The sequence below is a fragment of the Solea solea genome, chromosome 18 (genome assembly GCF_958295425.1).
Source record: "Solea solea chromosome 18, fSolSol10.1, whole genome shotgun sequence".
Lineage (NCBI taxonomy): Eukaryota > Metazoa > Chordata > Actinopteri > Pleuronectiformes > Soleidae > Solea > Solea solea.
The window spans coordinates 21,328,193-21,345,700 of NC_081151.1; the positions used below are offsets into that span (position 1 = coordinate 21,328,193).

A 17,508-nucleotide genomic window follows, 5' to 3' on the forward strand; every position below is an offset into this window, starting at 1 on the left:
ATTTGTGCTAGCACTTAAATTAACCTCGCCAGTCATTTCTAGCAACTGTTTTTTTTTATTTAGCCTTTATTTAGCCAGGAAGTCTCCCATTGACATACTAGATCTTGTTTTCCAGGGTACAAATAGTTCCAGAAACGAGACAATTTCCAGTATAAAACTCACAACAGAATATGAAAGTTTAAAGGAGGTTTAAAAAAAAAAAAAGAGTCATAATGTAAAGTGCAGAATTAGACTGACCGAGATCCTTAATCCAAACTCCTAAAAAAGGTTATATGTACAGTAAAACATGTTTCTTTCATGACCGTCCATAAAATGTGTTTAAAGAAGTCCGTGTCTGTAGTGGAATATATATAAAAAATCTAACAGATACGTTCATGTTAACAAATTCATTGGCGCTGGATTTGCTTGGTTTCCATCCCCAGCGTTATTTCTGGACTTCATTTCAGTGGTGAAAAAAAAGCCAGACATGTTTATTTAAAGCTTCTCTCAGTGACTCATTTTAGTTCAACTTGTTGGTTTCGTTTTTTTTAAGCGATGAATTACGCGTGTACAGACTTAATCGAGACGTAGCCTGAGATGTAGGTACTCCATCTTGTCCACCAGCGGAGACACAGAAACAGATTCTAGTCATTTAAAGCTCCTCTGTGTAACATTTATTGGTCTAAACTAAATATACTACTCATGAGCATGTTTGTGTAAGGGTTTAACCACTGTCTGAGTGCAGTGTGAGCATGGGAGGCTGCACCTTTTTTAACTGAATTTTTTAACGGTATAGAATCTTCAACTCTTTGTTAAAGTGGCCTTTTCACGACTGGAAACTTAAGTTTGCTGTTTCGTAAAGGACTCACTCCAAAGCAAGTCTTTAGTCTGAGCAAGAAAGAGTTTAGCAGAGTCAGAACGGCTTTTTATCCACATGGGCCGCATGTATGGAGACATTTTTCGATTAGTTAGTATGTTTCTGTTCGAGGAGTTGTCGGTGCACTGCTGTATGTTGTGCGTCAAACTTGACTCCACACACATGTGACCTCTCTAACAACAACACACCAGCCATTGTTCAGACTGAAGCTCTCCGTGTGACCGGGACAGTTTTTTTTCAAATTTTCCCTCCACAGCCGTCATGGGAGTTTCTTCTCTGCTGCAGCACGTGCCCTCTCTCTCACATGCACACACGCACACATTCCTGTGTGTGTATGTAGGGAGTGCCTCGGTGGCGGCAGCGCCTGACGTGTCCTGACAGGAGGGTTAACAGTTGTGTTTTACAAGGGAAAACAATCAGTGGCGGCATGTGTTGGAAACACGTGACTGATCTGAGACGAGACTCTCCCTCCTCCCTCCTCCCTCCCCTCTGGCTCTCTACCAAAGTTTGAAATCAGGCAGCGGAAAGAGAGTCTTTGTGTGAGAGATCTACACACACACACACATTTACAGCCAGCACTTCTTACAGTGTCTGTTGGTCGACCCTTGAAACTCAGTCTCGTCTGAAGAAGCGTTGTTTCTTCACTTCAGTGCTACCTTTTCACACTTCCTTCACTTCAACAGTCTGATTTAAAATGCAGATGAGTCCCAGGCAGGGCCACGATCAAGAAAATGAGTGTGGTTTTACACCTGGATCCATCCAATGCTACATTATACTGTATAAAAGCTGCCGTTCTACAGGCTCAGGCTTGTTTTAATACTCATAACTTGTGTCAGATTTGCCGAATTTGAGGTCAGATGGCGTTTCGGTTTAGATCAGCAACAACAAAAAAAGCACCTTAACAGAAAATGTGTAATAATATGTCTTAAGGGGAAAATTCAGGCAAAAACCAGTGTTAATCCCATTCTCTACTGTTATACTGTTTACATTTAGGCCAGATTACGTCTACACACTTTCACAGTTGAGTAAAAGGTGCATTTTTGCTGTTTTACAGTAGCATTTTTATATAAATAACTGAATATGAGTTTAAAAAAACAATACAATAACTTCATTATGTTATTAAAATCTTTTTTTTTTTGTATCCTCCTGTCGCCTTTTCACCGTTACATCTCTCCGTGCCTACGATACACAGGACTCGCAGTCATTCAGACGGACATTCAAAAATAGTAATTTCCTGTTGGTTAGTAATGAATGATTGACAGCAGGAGGAGGATTTTATTTTAGTGGACTAATCTGACTTTTTTCTGTCATGGTTTTATTTAAAAATATAAGGAATAAAATGCGTTCCATATCTGTTCAATACGGAACACGTCTTTGATCTTTCCATACGGAAGAAATCCTTATTTTACGGAAAGGTTGGCGACCCTCGTGTGAATCCTCGTCTCCACGTGAGTCTGTCCCGGTCTGATCAAAGCCTTGAGCAAATGCAACTGTTTGCTGTGACCTGTTGACACTAGCAAACTGACAAACCAGCCTGTAAAACCAGGTTCTAACAAGGTGGCACTGGGCGGTGAAACAGTGTGGTTTCACTGGCAGGGTGGAGGAGAAGGCTGTGGGGCAGCGACGTGAACTTCCTGTATTGGGTTGTTTTCGAGAATCAAAAGCGTGTGATTTTGTCTCCCTGCAGAATTAGGATGTTTTAATTTCGCGCTGTGGTCAAAGCAAACCCAACATAAATTATCATGTGTTTTGATAAGCTTCCTTTATTTCAAAAGAGCCTGGCCTGATTGTCATTGGTCGGTGCTTCTGGCTGGCTGCCCCTGCCTTCAACCACTTCCTGTTATTGTTCTGATTCAGCTGGTTTTTCTTCAACAGAGGGAACTGTGACTCAGACTGTATTTCAACATCACCTCAACTTTGTCAGACTTTACGGTGGCCCTGATGTGACAAACGCTGCAACATTTAAGAAAATGCTACAGCATTAAGAAAACGCTACAACATTAAGAAAACACTACAACATTAAGAAAACGCTACAACATTAAGAAAACACTACAACATTAACAAAACACTACAACATTAACGAAACGCTACAACATTAAGAAAACACTACAACATTAACAAAACGCTACAGCATTAAGAAAACATTACAACATTAAGAAAACACTACAGCATTAAGAAAACGCTACAACATTAAGAAAACACTACAACATTAAGAAAACGCTACAACATTAAGAAAACACTACAACATTAAGAAAACGCTACATTAAGAAAATGCTACAACATTAAGAAAACACTACATCATTAAGAAAACGCTACAACAGTAAGAAAACGCTACAACATTAAGAAAACACAACATTAAGAAAACGCTACAACATTAAAAACACTACAACATTAAGAAAACGCTACATTAAGAAAATGCTACAACATTAAGAAAACACTACATCATTAAGAAAACGCTACAACAGTAAGAAAACGCTACAACATTAAGAAAACACAACATTAAGAAAACGCTACAACATTAAAAACGCTACAATATTAAGAAAATGCTACAATATTAAGAAAATGCTACAACATTAAGAAAATGCTACAACATTAAGAAAATGCTACAACATTAAGAAAACACAATATAAAACACAAAAACATGTGTTTTCCGTAAGACTTTCCTCTTGTGGCTGTACCAATTCCTTCCCACCGCTTTTATTTTGAAAGCTGTGTGAGCCTGCACGTGCAGAGAACCTGCAGCTCCACTTTGGCATTGACTTGTCACAACTGTTTTTGGTTAATTATTACCTGCAGAGATTCACTCGTTCACTGCTTCATAACTGAAGAGCGTTGAGTGTGAAGCAGCCTGAGATAATCATTACACACAGTGTGGCAGCTTCACACGTTCTCCTCTACGCAACTGTCATCTGGGTTAAATAAACCAGAGCTGCACCACAAACTCTTTTAATTTTTCATACAAAGTGGATTAAACACCAGTCAGACTCATGTGGAGTGGTCTTGAGCAGCTAGACCGGTTAGGAGGAGGCATACTATTACAACTATTACATCTTTTAAAACTTTCTTTTCTTAAAAACAAATATGACTTTATTATCAAATAACTTAGACCAGATAAACACATTTTTTTAGCCGCTTAGTTCGCCTTGGACCAGCTCTGATCCAAACACATGAAATCTTACAAACCACATCACATCTATTGTTACAGGACTGAATGTCCAGAGGTTAAGAGGTTAAACACTGTGGTGAAGTGAATGGTGACGGAGCACAAAGTTTTCCCTCCATCACTGCAGTGCACACACACACACACACACACACACAGAGTAAGTTAGCGTGACCAGCAGCAGCAGCTGTTGGATTAACAGCTGCCTCAGACTCAGAAAGTGTTCAGTGATCTCGGTGTCACTGCAGCTGCTTCTGCTTCACTAACACTTTATCATCTCTTCTTTTCTGTCCAAGTCAGAAACAAACAAAATAATCAAATAAATCATAATAAAACGTGGAGTTTATGTGAATCTCAGACACATGCTCTCAGGTAAATATAGCATGTGGTAGAATTTAAGGAAAGATGAAGAAAGAAGATGATTGAATCAGCCAGCTGATAAATCTCTTTATTTTATTCATTCATTCATTCATTTATTTATTGTCCAAACAACTAGATATTATAAGTCAATGTTACCGTTCTAGTTGAAAGTTGAAACGAGTATCTTAGGCAGTTAATATATTTAGTTTTAAGTCATATAAATAAATACAACTTCACTCAATATAATATAATATAATATAATATAATATAATATAATATAATATAATATAATATAATATAATATAATATAATATAATATAATATAATATAATATAATATAATATAATATAATATAATATAATGTAATGTAATGTAATATTATATACTACAGGGAGCGAGCGCCATCTGCTGTTGTAAACACCACACAGCAACGGAAGCCACGAGCGCTCACGTGACCAACGCGGAAGTGGGAAGTGAATAAAAACATGACGGCGCTGAATCAAACCTGAGAAAAAGCTTGTGTTTAAAAGTGAAAAAGTGTGTTTTTTGTGGTGTTTCTTCGTCTCCTGACACGATGGTTCGGTGTTTTCTGATCCACACCGTGTGTCCGGTCAGCGCTCTCTCCTCTGCGGAGAGCAGAATCCTTTACTCCCGGGTGTTCGGTCCGGATGAGGCGGCGCTGACGGAGCAGCAGCGCGGGCTCAGTGCGGAGCAGAGGCGGCTCCTGCAGCGGGAGAAGGTGGCGGTGGTGGCCCGGTGAGTCCGTCTCTGTCACCGAGTCTGTGCTGGAAACTCATTTGTATTCAAGAACCAGTTTGTTTTATGAGGTTTTATTTTTATTTGTTTACATATAGTGTCCAGTTTATTAGGAACACCCAGCCATGCTTAGCCTATGCATTTTGGTGCCTCAGGCAAGATTGGGATTTGGTTGACCTCTGACCTTTGACAGTGTATCAACACAAGCGCCATTAAGCTGTGGTTTTAATCAATAAAGTATGACTCTATTCATGACTGAGTGTGTGACACTAAAAACATGTATTTTTACAGTTAATTGTTCGTTTGTGTCAAACAATATCTTTCCCCTAAAAGTGGTGTGTACTGCACTTCTATATAATCAGAGCAAAACAAAGCCGCCATCAGGTGTTTGTTTGTTTGTGCGTCCGCACCTGCTCCTCCACCTCCTCTCTCTCTCTGCGTCCTGCTGATTTTGTGATGGTGCCGGACGTGAACAGCATCAGACGGAGCAGCAGAGGCCGTCACTTCTCTCCACGGTCGTCTCGTTTGTTTTTGTTCTGTTGTTTTTTTGCCGTAACCGCTGATTAAAACTGTCATCACAAAACAATGACAGCGTGACCTTCAACTGCGACTCATCAACTAATGATAATAATAATAAGTCTGTACTGTCATTTATCAGCTTTTGAGGAGGAAGAAGAGGCATTTTAAAGGTTCATTATGTATATGTATGTAATATTTAGCCGGATTTATTGTTCCTTCATTTTTCTGCCTCTTAAATGTATATTTTCTGGTCTCTTTGTTCCATATAACAAGCAAATTGTTACAAATGAATAATTTTGGGTTTGTAAATAAAAGAGGACGTTTGAGAACTTCATCATTTTAAAGGTTTGGGACACAGCCCTAGTTTATTGGCAGAAATCAAATAAAACGACCAAGATTCTGTTTTATATCGGTGTGTAATTATTTTAAAATGACATTTTTATGTTTTTTTTAGCCTTAGAATAAGTCGTGCTTTTTACAACGTAGCGTATATTTCACATTTTTGTATTTGTTAAACTTCGCTTTCTCAAACAATCGCTCAGTGAATAGCAAAACCAGCCCGAAAGAATTTTTCATCACCTTTATAATAACATTTACAGTAAAATAATGTGATTTACATAGAAAGTAATGGTTAAAAAGCTTGCTAGCTAATAGGGCTGAACAATGCATGCTTTTAAAATTTAAATAGGACACAGAATAGAAAATGATATTAGTTAGCAGAAACTTTGATATCATTTTTGAATATCGCTGTGATCCTGTGTGAGTCAGGCAGGTGAAGAGCGCCGTCTACCTGTGCCGCGAGGCCTCGGGTCGGGCGTTGTTGGAGGCGGTGCCGGGCGAGGAGGCGTTGGCCCTGCAGGACGCCAACAGTGGGGTGGTGCGTCTGAGAGCCGGCGAGCCCTTCTCTGACGAGACGAGCGCCCTGTGGCTCGGCGTCCAGAGTCTGGGCTTCACGCTCGTGTGCGAACCCCACGAGAACCTGCTGCTGGCCGAGGGAACACTCTGCGGCCTGACCCGACACTGTCTGGAGCACCTGCACATGCTGGGGCAGGGGAGTGAGGTGAGGAAGCGTGTCCAAACATTTTTTTTAATATTTTCAAGTGACTGCATCGTTTATTTTTCTGTTAATAGGATGAGTTTTTACCAAAATCATTTCACTCCAACAAATACCATCTTTTCCCTCCAGGTTCTGCTGAGGAGCAACCGCATTGACGCCCTCCTCAGCCGCCTGCTCCCTCACGGGCAGCTCCTCTTCCTCAACCACCGCTTCGCCCAGAGCCTGGAGAAGGAGGTGACGGCGTACATGGCCAAGTGACCCAGCGCAGCACGGCGGCCACGTCGAGGTCACGTCTTCACTACAACTCCCGTGTGAGTTTGAGAACTGCTCGCAGCGTCCACACAAACACTTGTTTTACCTTTAAGTGACGTTTTCTGTGGCGGCAGAAGAAACACGGAGAGATGATACAGATTACAGGAGGCGGTAAATGGACTCCTTTACTGTGGGAGAGGCTGCAGTTCAGATCCTGTTGCCGAAAATGTGGCAGCAGAAACAGCCGGTTAAAAACCAACTCATCACTATCTCGATTAAATTAATAATTTGCCATATTTTGACTTGGAAACCAAACAGAAAGCAGTCTCTTTCAAGCCACATACGTCATATACTCACTCTGAGGACACGGGATTAAGACAGGAGGTGGCGTGTAGCGTTAGAGGACCACGTCGAACGAGTGTGTAGATGTGTTTTAATATCTCGTGAACATCTGTTGCACCCCCGACCACATCTCCCTGGCAAACCAGACATGTGCTCCTCCCACAGTTTTCACTAAAAGCCTCCACTTTTCACGTTGGCTGCCAAATTTGAAGCTAAAGCAGGTTTCTTTGGGAGGAACATAACATTCCTGGATGCCAGCTTCGTATTCTGTCATTGTTTTCTCGTGTTGCTTGAGGCATTTTGTCAAAAAAACAACAAAAAAACTGTTAAATGTAGTGCACAGGTTTGCAAAAACAAGGCACGAGGGAGGGATTAATTACTGAAAATGATAAAACACAGGAGCGCGCATGTATGTTTCTCATGGGCTTAAAATAAGAACACCAGCTGCTCACTGGATAACTCGTGTTCTTCCTCCGGTAAACCAGCAGAGGGCGATATGTGGAGGAAGTCAAACCTGGATTGAGCTGTGGACAAAAGTATGTGGACAAACATGCTTGTTTGTCCTAGTTTTGGGTTTATTTATGGTGTATGAAGCACAAATTACATTTGGAATATACCAAAATAATACACAAATAAAACACACAGCATACACTGTTTATTCAGGCTGCAACAATTAATCGAAATAAAACAAATTCTCTGAGATTTCAGCGTCTTACATGTGATTATTTTCTGTTTTCTTTGCTCCACGTAACCTCATTAATAGAAATCATTACAAATTATTAATTTTAGTTTCCGTTTATTGTTTAATATGTTTATTCATATCATTTTAAGACATTGCTACTCATTTTGAGCCCCTTTTTCAAATCAATTGCAAAATGAATTGAAGCAAGTGCAGTCAATCTTCTTCCTGAATCCGTATCCTTGTCCAAATCACAGCTTATTATTTCCTTCTTGGCTCATTACCTGCATCCTCAGACTATTTCAAGTCAAAAATAAAGGGATACAATCATTGGGACTTAAAATACAGTATTGACTTAAATATTTACAAAATACTTTACTATATTTTCTCTGTAGTTTCATAAACGTGACACACTGTATTTATTTATTTAGTTGTACATGTATTGCTCCTTTGGTTCGGCTCATTCTGGGCTTCATTAACATCTGTGCAGTAAACTTTCATGACGGACTTGCAACTCCAGGAACGGCAGTGCAGGGTTTCACCACTGGAGGGCAGTGTGTAGTCAGAGTGGACGAGGAGCAGCACTGCAGCCTCTAATGCTGCTGCTGCTGCTGCTGCTGTTGATGATGATAAGGGACAAACACTAACACACCAGAGCAGAATTTCATGATGCTGCTGCTGCTGCTTTGAAACAATCTAAAACGAGCTGATACTTGACATGAAAACAAACGGCGTCCAGATTGTTTCCATGTGAGTATGAAAATCGCATGTAATTGCGTCCAATTAGTGACGTACGTGCAGGGGAAGTTGATCTTTGTCTACAAACAGCTGCCTGACAGCGATGTATGAGTTAATGTCAAGAGGAGATTAAAGCGTGTTCCATGTATGTTTGATGGTGTCGTCTATATATACTGTGTATCTATATATCTATAGATATATATATCATCACAGCACAGCTTAGTCCACAGGTCCAGTCAATCACATTGTTGTTTAAATGAAAGGATTAGAACAAAGTCCTGGTAGAGAAAGATTTGCCACTCGGCAGCCATCTTATTAAGCAATTTCAGACAAATAATCCCGTCTAAATAAACAAATTAAGGGCCATGAATTCACTTTACCTGATCACAGAACAGGGACACGTGCAAGTCTTTATTTCGCAATGCTGGCAACCAGTTTAGTCTCCAAATATATACATTAATTCAAAATGAATGCTTAATCTACACTGAAAGAAAGAATATAGAAAGAATAAGAAAAAAATAACTTGCTTAATGTCTTATTAGCTTGATCGCGTCCTATTTTATTCTTGTTCCAAGTTCCATCCATGGTTCACAGATCAGTTCACACTTTGTTGTCGAGCTGCAACTAACGATTATTTTCTCAATGAAAATGTCAGAAAATGTAGGAAAAACAGAAGAAAACTAAAAAATCAGAAATCTTGTTTTAATTATTTAAAAAATACTCTAGTAGGTCCGTTAATAATCGATTCATTGAATCACTTTAGTTTGGTATCAGACGCGTCATTTTCCATTACTTCATAGTTCCTCCTCAACGAGTCGTCATAGCACAGCTGCGCAAAAGTGCCGTGACGTAGTTTTATAAGCGGCACAAACACAAACTATTGACTTGTAAAGCAGTGGTTTTCGGTGACACTGAATCATTAGAATCGGTTGATTAAAAAAGATTTGTTCACAGAATCGTTCAGTACTTCCTGCATGACTGGAGAACTGAAATACCATACTGTGATTTGGCTCACGATCGCCGGCTTTCAGCAGAATCCTCTGTTAAATATTTAGATTTTAGACATTTGCTTTGCTGAATGTTGGAGATTAACGCATGTTTTCAGGATTTTTTAAGTCTGTTTAACTGATCTACAGTTCAGCATTGTTCGGTACTAAAAGAACCCCACCAGGTACCAGGTACTATCAGTGATGGAAAAGCAAAAAAAGAAATCAAGTAGAGCCGAGCTTATTCATATGATGTCGTACTCCATCATCAGCAGTTTGCCTCCTCTCTGAAATGGCTTTGAGTAGAAAGGTTGAAGTAAGTGGGCTGAAATGTGTACCGCCGTTCCTCGAACAAGGAAATCACACACGTGGAAAATGCAGCGATGCAACAAAATGAACATATTTAGCCATCTTTTCTGAAAAGAGGTCGCCGTTGGGTTAAATTTAAATGAGTCAATGAATAAAGGTTATAAAGAGGTTCTCGGCTAAGTGCTGCTCAAGCCCAGGAATGTGTTCACTTCTTTATTCCAGGCAAACACTGCAGATGATTTCTCCCTGATTAGCATGAGGCGCCGGCTCGACACAGAAATCAGCTGCTTAAAATGAAAACCTGAACATTCCCGGGCTTCAATGGCACTCACAGAGGGAATGAATTGAAGCCCATTACCTGAAGTACATCACATCCTCATAGCAAAAACAATCTTTTGCAACTTTGCAAATAGGTTTCGGTTGTTTCTTTTAAACGCTGAGCGTGGGGAAAAACCAAACATATGCAGAGCGGGGCGAGTTTCTCGAGCAGATCTGCAAGGTCAGAGCGCGCGAGGCCGCGGTGGCAGCAGATCAGAGGCAAGAAATCTGTGTAGCTGATGTGAACATGAGCCGGAGTTCACCTCTGACTCACAGGGTCCAGAGGGAAGGTCATACTGTGCATGGGCAACGTGTTTTCTGCAGCGCTTGTTGAAATCCTTCACACTTTGTGATAGTCATTCAGAAGTAAAGTTATCTGTTGGCGTCACAGTACTGCAATTAAAGCCACAAATTGTTTAATTCTGACCCCATGGAAGGACAAGATGCCATACCTGAACATCTCTACCTGCCTGAGGGAGGCAGTGGCGGGAAAAATGGCAGGCAACGTGCAGCCAGAACTCTTTATCCCTCGTCAAACAATGACTGCCAGTGTTTTTTGGGGGGGCGGAGCTTTGGCAATTTTGGTCCCGATTGTCCCTTCCGTCAATCGTGGGTACCTTCCGATTCTAGGTTTACTTGATTTCATATGAACACATTAGTCCGACTAAAACCAGGCTAGTCTAAGTCCGACTAATATACCTGGAAAATGTGATTCATAGTCCGATTACTCCTGCTTGTATACGCTTAGTCGGACTGGAGTCGGACTGAAGTCGGACTGAGGTCGGACTGAAATTGGACTTCTGCATTCTGCGCATGCACCTAAATTTCCTCCCCAGTCATTGGATCATATGGCAGCATCGTCTTTCTCCGGACAGCACGGTAACCACAAGAGCCATGCTCGATCTAAATTTTATCACGATTAACGTACAGCAGGTACGAAACCTACAGAACCACAGCACGATCCATCTCACCGTCCATCTTAACGTTTGTTGTTCGTTTTTCTGTGATGTTAAAGTCAAAAGGAAACTGATTCAATACGCACTAGCTTATAGAGAGATACAACGCCACTTATGGAGGCGGAGTCACATGTGCACGGCCAACAAACCGATTTTCTCCTATACTCGGACTCTGCAAGTTGTCCAATTTCCTTAGTCAGACTATGGCCTTATCTCGATTAAACTGTGCATGTAAACGTACTGAGTGTCGATAACGTGTCTGTACCTCATGCAACCACAAAAACCTGACTGGAGAGATTTGGCACAGCTTTTCCAGATCACGATGTGAAGGAGAGACTTTCGGAGCTGCACCCGTCTCCACCAGCCTCCTACTGCCTCCGTCCTCCAAGCTGCACTCATATTATTCACTCATCATCTGTGTAGACTGACCAAACCAAAGCTGACACTGTCACAGTCCATCTCAGTCACTCACACAATCTCCTCTTCTCCCTGTGTTTTATTGTTCTCTGCCACCCACCGGCCCCAAACCCCCCTTCAGAGGATCATCTCATTGAATTTAGATCCTGGCCATTAAATATGCCTACTCTTGAGTGCAGGGGTTTTTCCCTCTTAATATTTTTTCCTCCCGCCTCATTAGATGTCTCCCTGACTATTGTATGGCTCATGGCGAGAGCACAGTGGAGAAAATGGGCTCAGCTCCAGCCGTGGATACAATATGAATTTCAATGCGAGTTGACAACTTATTCACTTAAGCCACTGTCAGGGCACGCGGCGTGAAATACCTGAATTCCGCGGCTCCCATTCATATACATTAGGCCTCATCTCGATTTCCTTTCATGCATGTACGTCCCCTGAATTTCAAATATTCCTCTCACGGGGGGAAAAGGAAGCTAAGTGTAGGTTGTGGGAATGCTCGGTGATAACAGCTAAACGCCACTCATATTAGATGTCACAACAAATCAGTGTGATCCATAAGTGTGTGTGTGTGTGTGTGTGTGTGTGTGTGGGAGGCAGATTATATGTTTGGAGCACAGCATGTGGGCACTGACATGTTAAGCTTAAAATAATAGCTTGCATGTAATCGTCATCATTTTCTTTATTGTGGTACATCACAATTCACAACATTATACCTGTAATTCTGTGTTTTTTTTCCAACTAACACACACGTACACATACCACAGGTGTTAACAACAAAACAATACTAATCAGTACTTGATGATTAGATAGCTTTTCAGCAACTAGCAGGTAGTTACTCTGCAAATAGCAGCTAGTTACTCTACAACTAGCAGCTAGTTAGTCGGCAGCTAGCTACTCGACAACTAAGCAGCTAGCTTCTCTGCAACTAACAGCTAGCTACTCAGCAAATAGCAGCTAGTTACTCAGCAACTAGAAAAGGCCTCCTATCAACTAGCTTCTTATCAACTTAGCAGCTAGCTTCTTATCAATAAGTGACTAGCTTCTTATGAACTAACGGCTCGCTTCTTAGCAGTTAGCGACCAGCTTCTTATCAACTAGCATCTTAGCTTTGCTAAATCACTGAAGACATGGTGAAATGTTGAAATGGACGTCTCTAAAATGTATTTCATAAAACCATTAAAACATGCTAATTTATCTGAAACACATATGTTTGATGGTATTTGTTTAGCATTTTCTTCTCCTGTTTAAGTGTTCACTTTTCCTTTCATTTGTGCCATTAGTATTATAATAACCATTTTGGGCTGTTGGGCTTTTTTCATAAAATAATTCAAAATAAAGTCAGGTCTTTTGGAAAATATCTATTTTAAAGGTAAGCACATATAAATTTGACTCATTCTATAGTGTGCAAATATTTTTTATTAAATCCTACTGAATTGTATCATGTCCTAATAAAGAGTGTTTTTCTCAGAATCGTATCCTAGCCCATTTGATACATCATCCAGGGAAAGAATGGACACACATACACTTGATAGAAATGCATTTTCCCTCTTAGACACATTCAGTCTATCAAGCATCAGAAAGAGATATTTTCTCTCAGCATCTCAAATTTCCAATTTCAAGCCATTTCTTTTTTTTTTTTTTACAGCCAATCATCACGAGGCTCCTGCTGCCTCACATTAAAACATGTCAGTGTGACACGATCACACCACTTTAAACATCTCAATTAATTGAAAATATACATGAAGGATTCCTTTAATTAATGGGGCTCCTTATGCTGTGTGGGTTAAAGCTGCTGTTGCTCATTATCGGTGAGGACTCGGCACCGTCTGCTGGGGGAAATCATCAATGTACGACAAACTGCACACAAAGAAACGGAAACGAAAGATTTCCAACTGCATTTTTTTATTATTTATTTATTATTTTGTTATGTGGCCACAAATTGGTGGATCTGTAAATACTCTGAGCGATGAAGCAGTCTAGACAGAAGAAGGCCACATGCTCTTGAAGCTCTCAGAGCGACTGGGAGGGGATTATGTAGCAAACACCTGCCTCTGCCTCTCATGTCTGATACAGATACTGTTCTTTTTTTCTTTTCTTTTTTTTTTCAACAACTAATCTTTTATTAACACATTTGTGCTGATGCATTTAGCACCTGTAGCCTAACCAGCTACAGCAAGAAAGAAATAATCTGTTGGAATGCTGCTGCTTCTTTTAATCCCTTGGACAAAAATTACACTCATTTACACGTGGGTTTAAACAGGTTTCTGACCAGGGAGAATATGTTAAATGGGCTTTTATTCCTCGGTCAAATTACTGCAATACATGTGGAGTTTTATTAGTTTTGTCTTTGAGCAGCATTAGTGGAAAACAAAATACATTTTTCATTTTTGCCGGTGATATTAATTCCTGTGTCTTTTGTGTGTTGTGAATGTTACTTTTTACAATTTCCTCCATCTAATTTTGTCATTTTAGTGTCTCCCCTAGTAAATTGAATTTAGTTTAGTTTAAGTTTCCATTATTTGTCTCTATTTGCCTTTAAGGTAAAATCTATACCTCCTGCAGTCCACATTTAAAGGATTAGTGTGTAGGATTTTGTTGGGGGAGGTTTTGTAATTCAACCACCTGAATTCCTTATGTTTCACTCTCCCAATCCAAGTGTATTTGAGAAACTGCAGTGCAGACACAAAAAGCCCAGTGCTTGATTTGTCTGTTCTAGGCTACATGGTGGACACCATGGATACGCGCCCCTGTAAGAATGTCTCACTGTTTTACACCATTATTCAAATCAGATATCGACATGTTATTTACTTCCTGTCACAACTAGTGGTGGATGTCATCACACCTCTGTGTCAAACATCAGTCCTGGCCTCATCATATTTTTTAATCCCGCTCCAAACCTTCTGCTTCTTTATCGCTCTGGCACTCTGTCATTAATTGCAATTTAAACAGTGATTAAAAATAATCATGGTGTGGCTGAGGCTCGTGTGTGTTAAAACATCCAGGATCATAATCTCAATGGCTCTGAGCAAATGTGATCATATCCTTTACTGCGCCGCAGCTGTAAAACGTTACGACCTCCTCGATAAATTTACATCCGAGAGTGGCTGACTCTTTTACGGCGGAATTACAGTGAGACTGCGTGTCACTGTATTTTACTCAGGCCTGCAGGCTTTAATGGGTCACAGCCCTTTAATCGCACAAACACTCCCTCCCCGCTCCTCACGTTCTCACAGCTTTTTACATCAGTCATAAATGTGCAGGAGGCTCAGGTTTAAACCGGACAATGGCTTCAGACTATTTTAAAGGGACGGTTCAGGGGAAGTGTGGTAGCATGAGATAGTAATACAATATCAAATATGGATGGATGGATGGATGGGAAGATGGATAGAAAGCAGGCTAGCTTCTTATTAACTTGGCAGCTAGCTTCTTATCAATCGGTAACCAGCTTCTTATCAACTAGCAGCTAGTTTAATTTTTATTTAGCAGCTAGCTTCTTATCAATCAGCACCTAGTTTCATATTTACTTAGCAGCTAGCTTCTTATCAATTAGCAGCTACTGTCATTTTTACTTAGCAGCTAGCTTCTTGTCAATCAGCAGCTAGTTTCATATTTACTTAGCAGGTAGCTTCTTATCAATTAGCAGCTACTTTCATTTTTACTTAGCAGCTAGCTTCTTGTCAATCAGCAGCTAGTTTCATATTTACTTAGCAGGTAGCTTCTTATCAATTAGCAGCTACTTTCATTTTTACTTAGCAGCTAGCTTCTTATCAACTAGCATCTAGTTTCACATTTACTTAGCAGCTAGCTTCTTATCAACTAGCAGCTAGTTTCATATTTACTTAGCAGCTAGCTTCTGATCAACTAGCAGCTAGTTTCATATTTACTTAGTAGCTAGCGCCTTATCAACTAGTAGCTAGTTTCATATTTACTTAGCAGCTAGCATCTTATCAGTTAGCAGCAATAAGCTGTGACAAACATACAACTTTATTTAATTCTGTCCAGTTTTTGATGATTTTTTTGCTCATTTTAAGGAGCATTAGTACAGTCTGAAAGTGGCTGCAAGTTTTCTAGCCAAGCAATATTTGCTTACACTGTTGGCAGATAATTTTTCTTAAAACGAATCAATTTTAGAATATTTGGCTCATTTCTAGTAGGGCTGTTTTTTCAGTTTTAAAGACCCACTTTGGAGCCGGACACTCGCTCTCACTGAGAAAAACAGGGACACAGAAATTAAACAAAAGACCCACCTATTTAAAATCAATACCTGCTCTATTTGACAGTATGTTAAGAATGTATTTACAGCTTTTTCTTTCCATCAAACAGCCTTTTCTGGCTGGAAACTGAATTTTGTAAACCGCTCACTTTCCTGCACCAAATTCCATAGAGAAAATCAACACTTCTACATTACAGCATGCAGACATTATTTATCCATGCTGCTTTTACTACTAAGTTCAAATATGTTTTGCTGTTGTAAATTCTTTGTTCACATTTAGCTTTAAGTGGCACGATCTCACCAAACATGGCAGTAGCAGACCAGTAGCTCATTATGTCTCCATGAGCTAAAAAATGCTAATTTTCTCTATGGACTTCGGTGCAGGAGAGTGAGCTGTCTGCAAACGTCAGTGAGTGTTTTGTTTGTCCTTGCCGGCAGCCAAATTAGTGACGGCAGGTATTCAGCTCGCAGGCGGCTCCACAGAAGCAGCGGCGAGTCAAAACATCATGTAATCACACTTCAAAATACCTATATTATCAACCGACTGTACTATGTTAGAAATAACTGTATTTGTATATACTGTAATAAAGAGGCAACAGGCAATTTCTCATGTCCCCGGTGGTTCCAGGTGTGTTATTGTTTGCTCAATGTCGTAAAGACGCAGCAGCGGGTACTTCAGAGCGGGTGTTGTGTCATAATAAGCAGCCTTGTATGAAAAAACACAATGAATGCCAGGTGAACACTGTTCTCATCATGGTTTCCATGTTGTTTCTCTATCACCGTCACACTGTGTAATCACTTTTAATAAGCCAGTTTCAGCGTTACACACCAGACCTTCACGATGTAGTAATTGTTCATATGCGTTTACCTTGTAGGTTGTGTGCAGACACCTGAAGTGGAAAATATGACCCCTGCGTCAACAAACATGTTTTTTTTTAGTTATATCTCGCTGTTGCTTAATGTTCTTCCGCCTTTTGTTTTATGTAAGCAACGTCTTTAATATTGTTCCTGCTGTTTATGGTGTGCTTCTGTCTGCATGCTCTTACTAATATTGCTCGTTCTTGTTGTGTATCGTTGCACGCTTTTGTTTTAGTGCTTTAAAGTTCTTCTTTACTTAGATTTGTGTCAATATTTTCAAACAGCACTTTTTAAGAAGCAAGCTACACTTTATTGATTGAGCAAACAAAAATTAACCAGGGGAAAACTTGGGGGGGATCGAGTCCCAGACAGACAGCAACACCAAGCCTGTGGCTACTTCCGGTCTGTTGAGCTCAGTAGCCAATCAGCAGGCAGCTGCCTAAGCCCCGCCCATGGTCAGAACAAACAAAAAAAACATAGCGTAAAGAACAAACGCAAAAGAGTCGGAGCAAACAAAATTCCGATCACTGCAAAAAAATATTAAATCAATATTTTAGCAATTTGTGTATTTTGATTTTATGGTTCATTTTTGTTTGCTTGAAAATATGGACACAAACCTAATTCCATATAGTAATTGCTTTTATTTTAATCCGTGGAAACATCAAACCATGGTTAGGGCTACAGATGAAAATGAGCCAATTTGCCAATACATAAAATAAACAATCAGCCTTA

At 40.1% G+C, this 17,508-nt stretch overlaps 1 protein-coding gene across 1 annotated transcript; it reads left to right on the forward strand.

Moving 5' to 3' along the window:
• The first annotated feature begins 4,838 nt into the window (after window positions 1-4,838).
• On the forward strand, window positions 4,839-8,004 carry ap5s1 (adaptor related protein complex 5 subunit sigma 1). Its single transcript, XM_058616120.1, has 3 exons — window positions 4,839-5,132; window positions 6,420-6,711; window positions 6,838-8,004. The coding sequence occupies exons 1-3, from the start codon at window positions 4,951-4,953 to the stop codon at window positions 6,964-6,966; spliced, it is 603 nt and encodes a 200-aa protein (XP_058472103.1). The 5' UTR covers window positions 4,839-4,950; the 3' UTR covers window positions 6,967-8,004.
• Window positions 8,005-17,508: the final 9,504 nt, after the last annotated feature.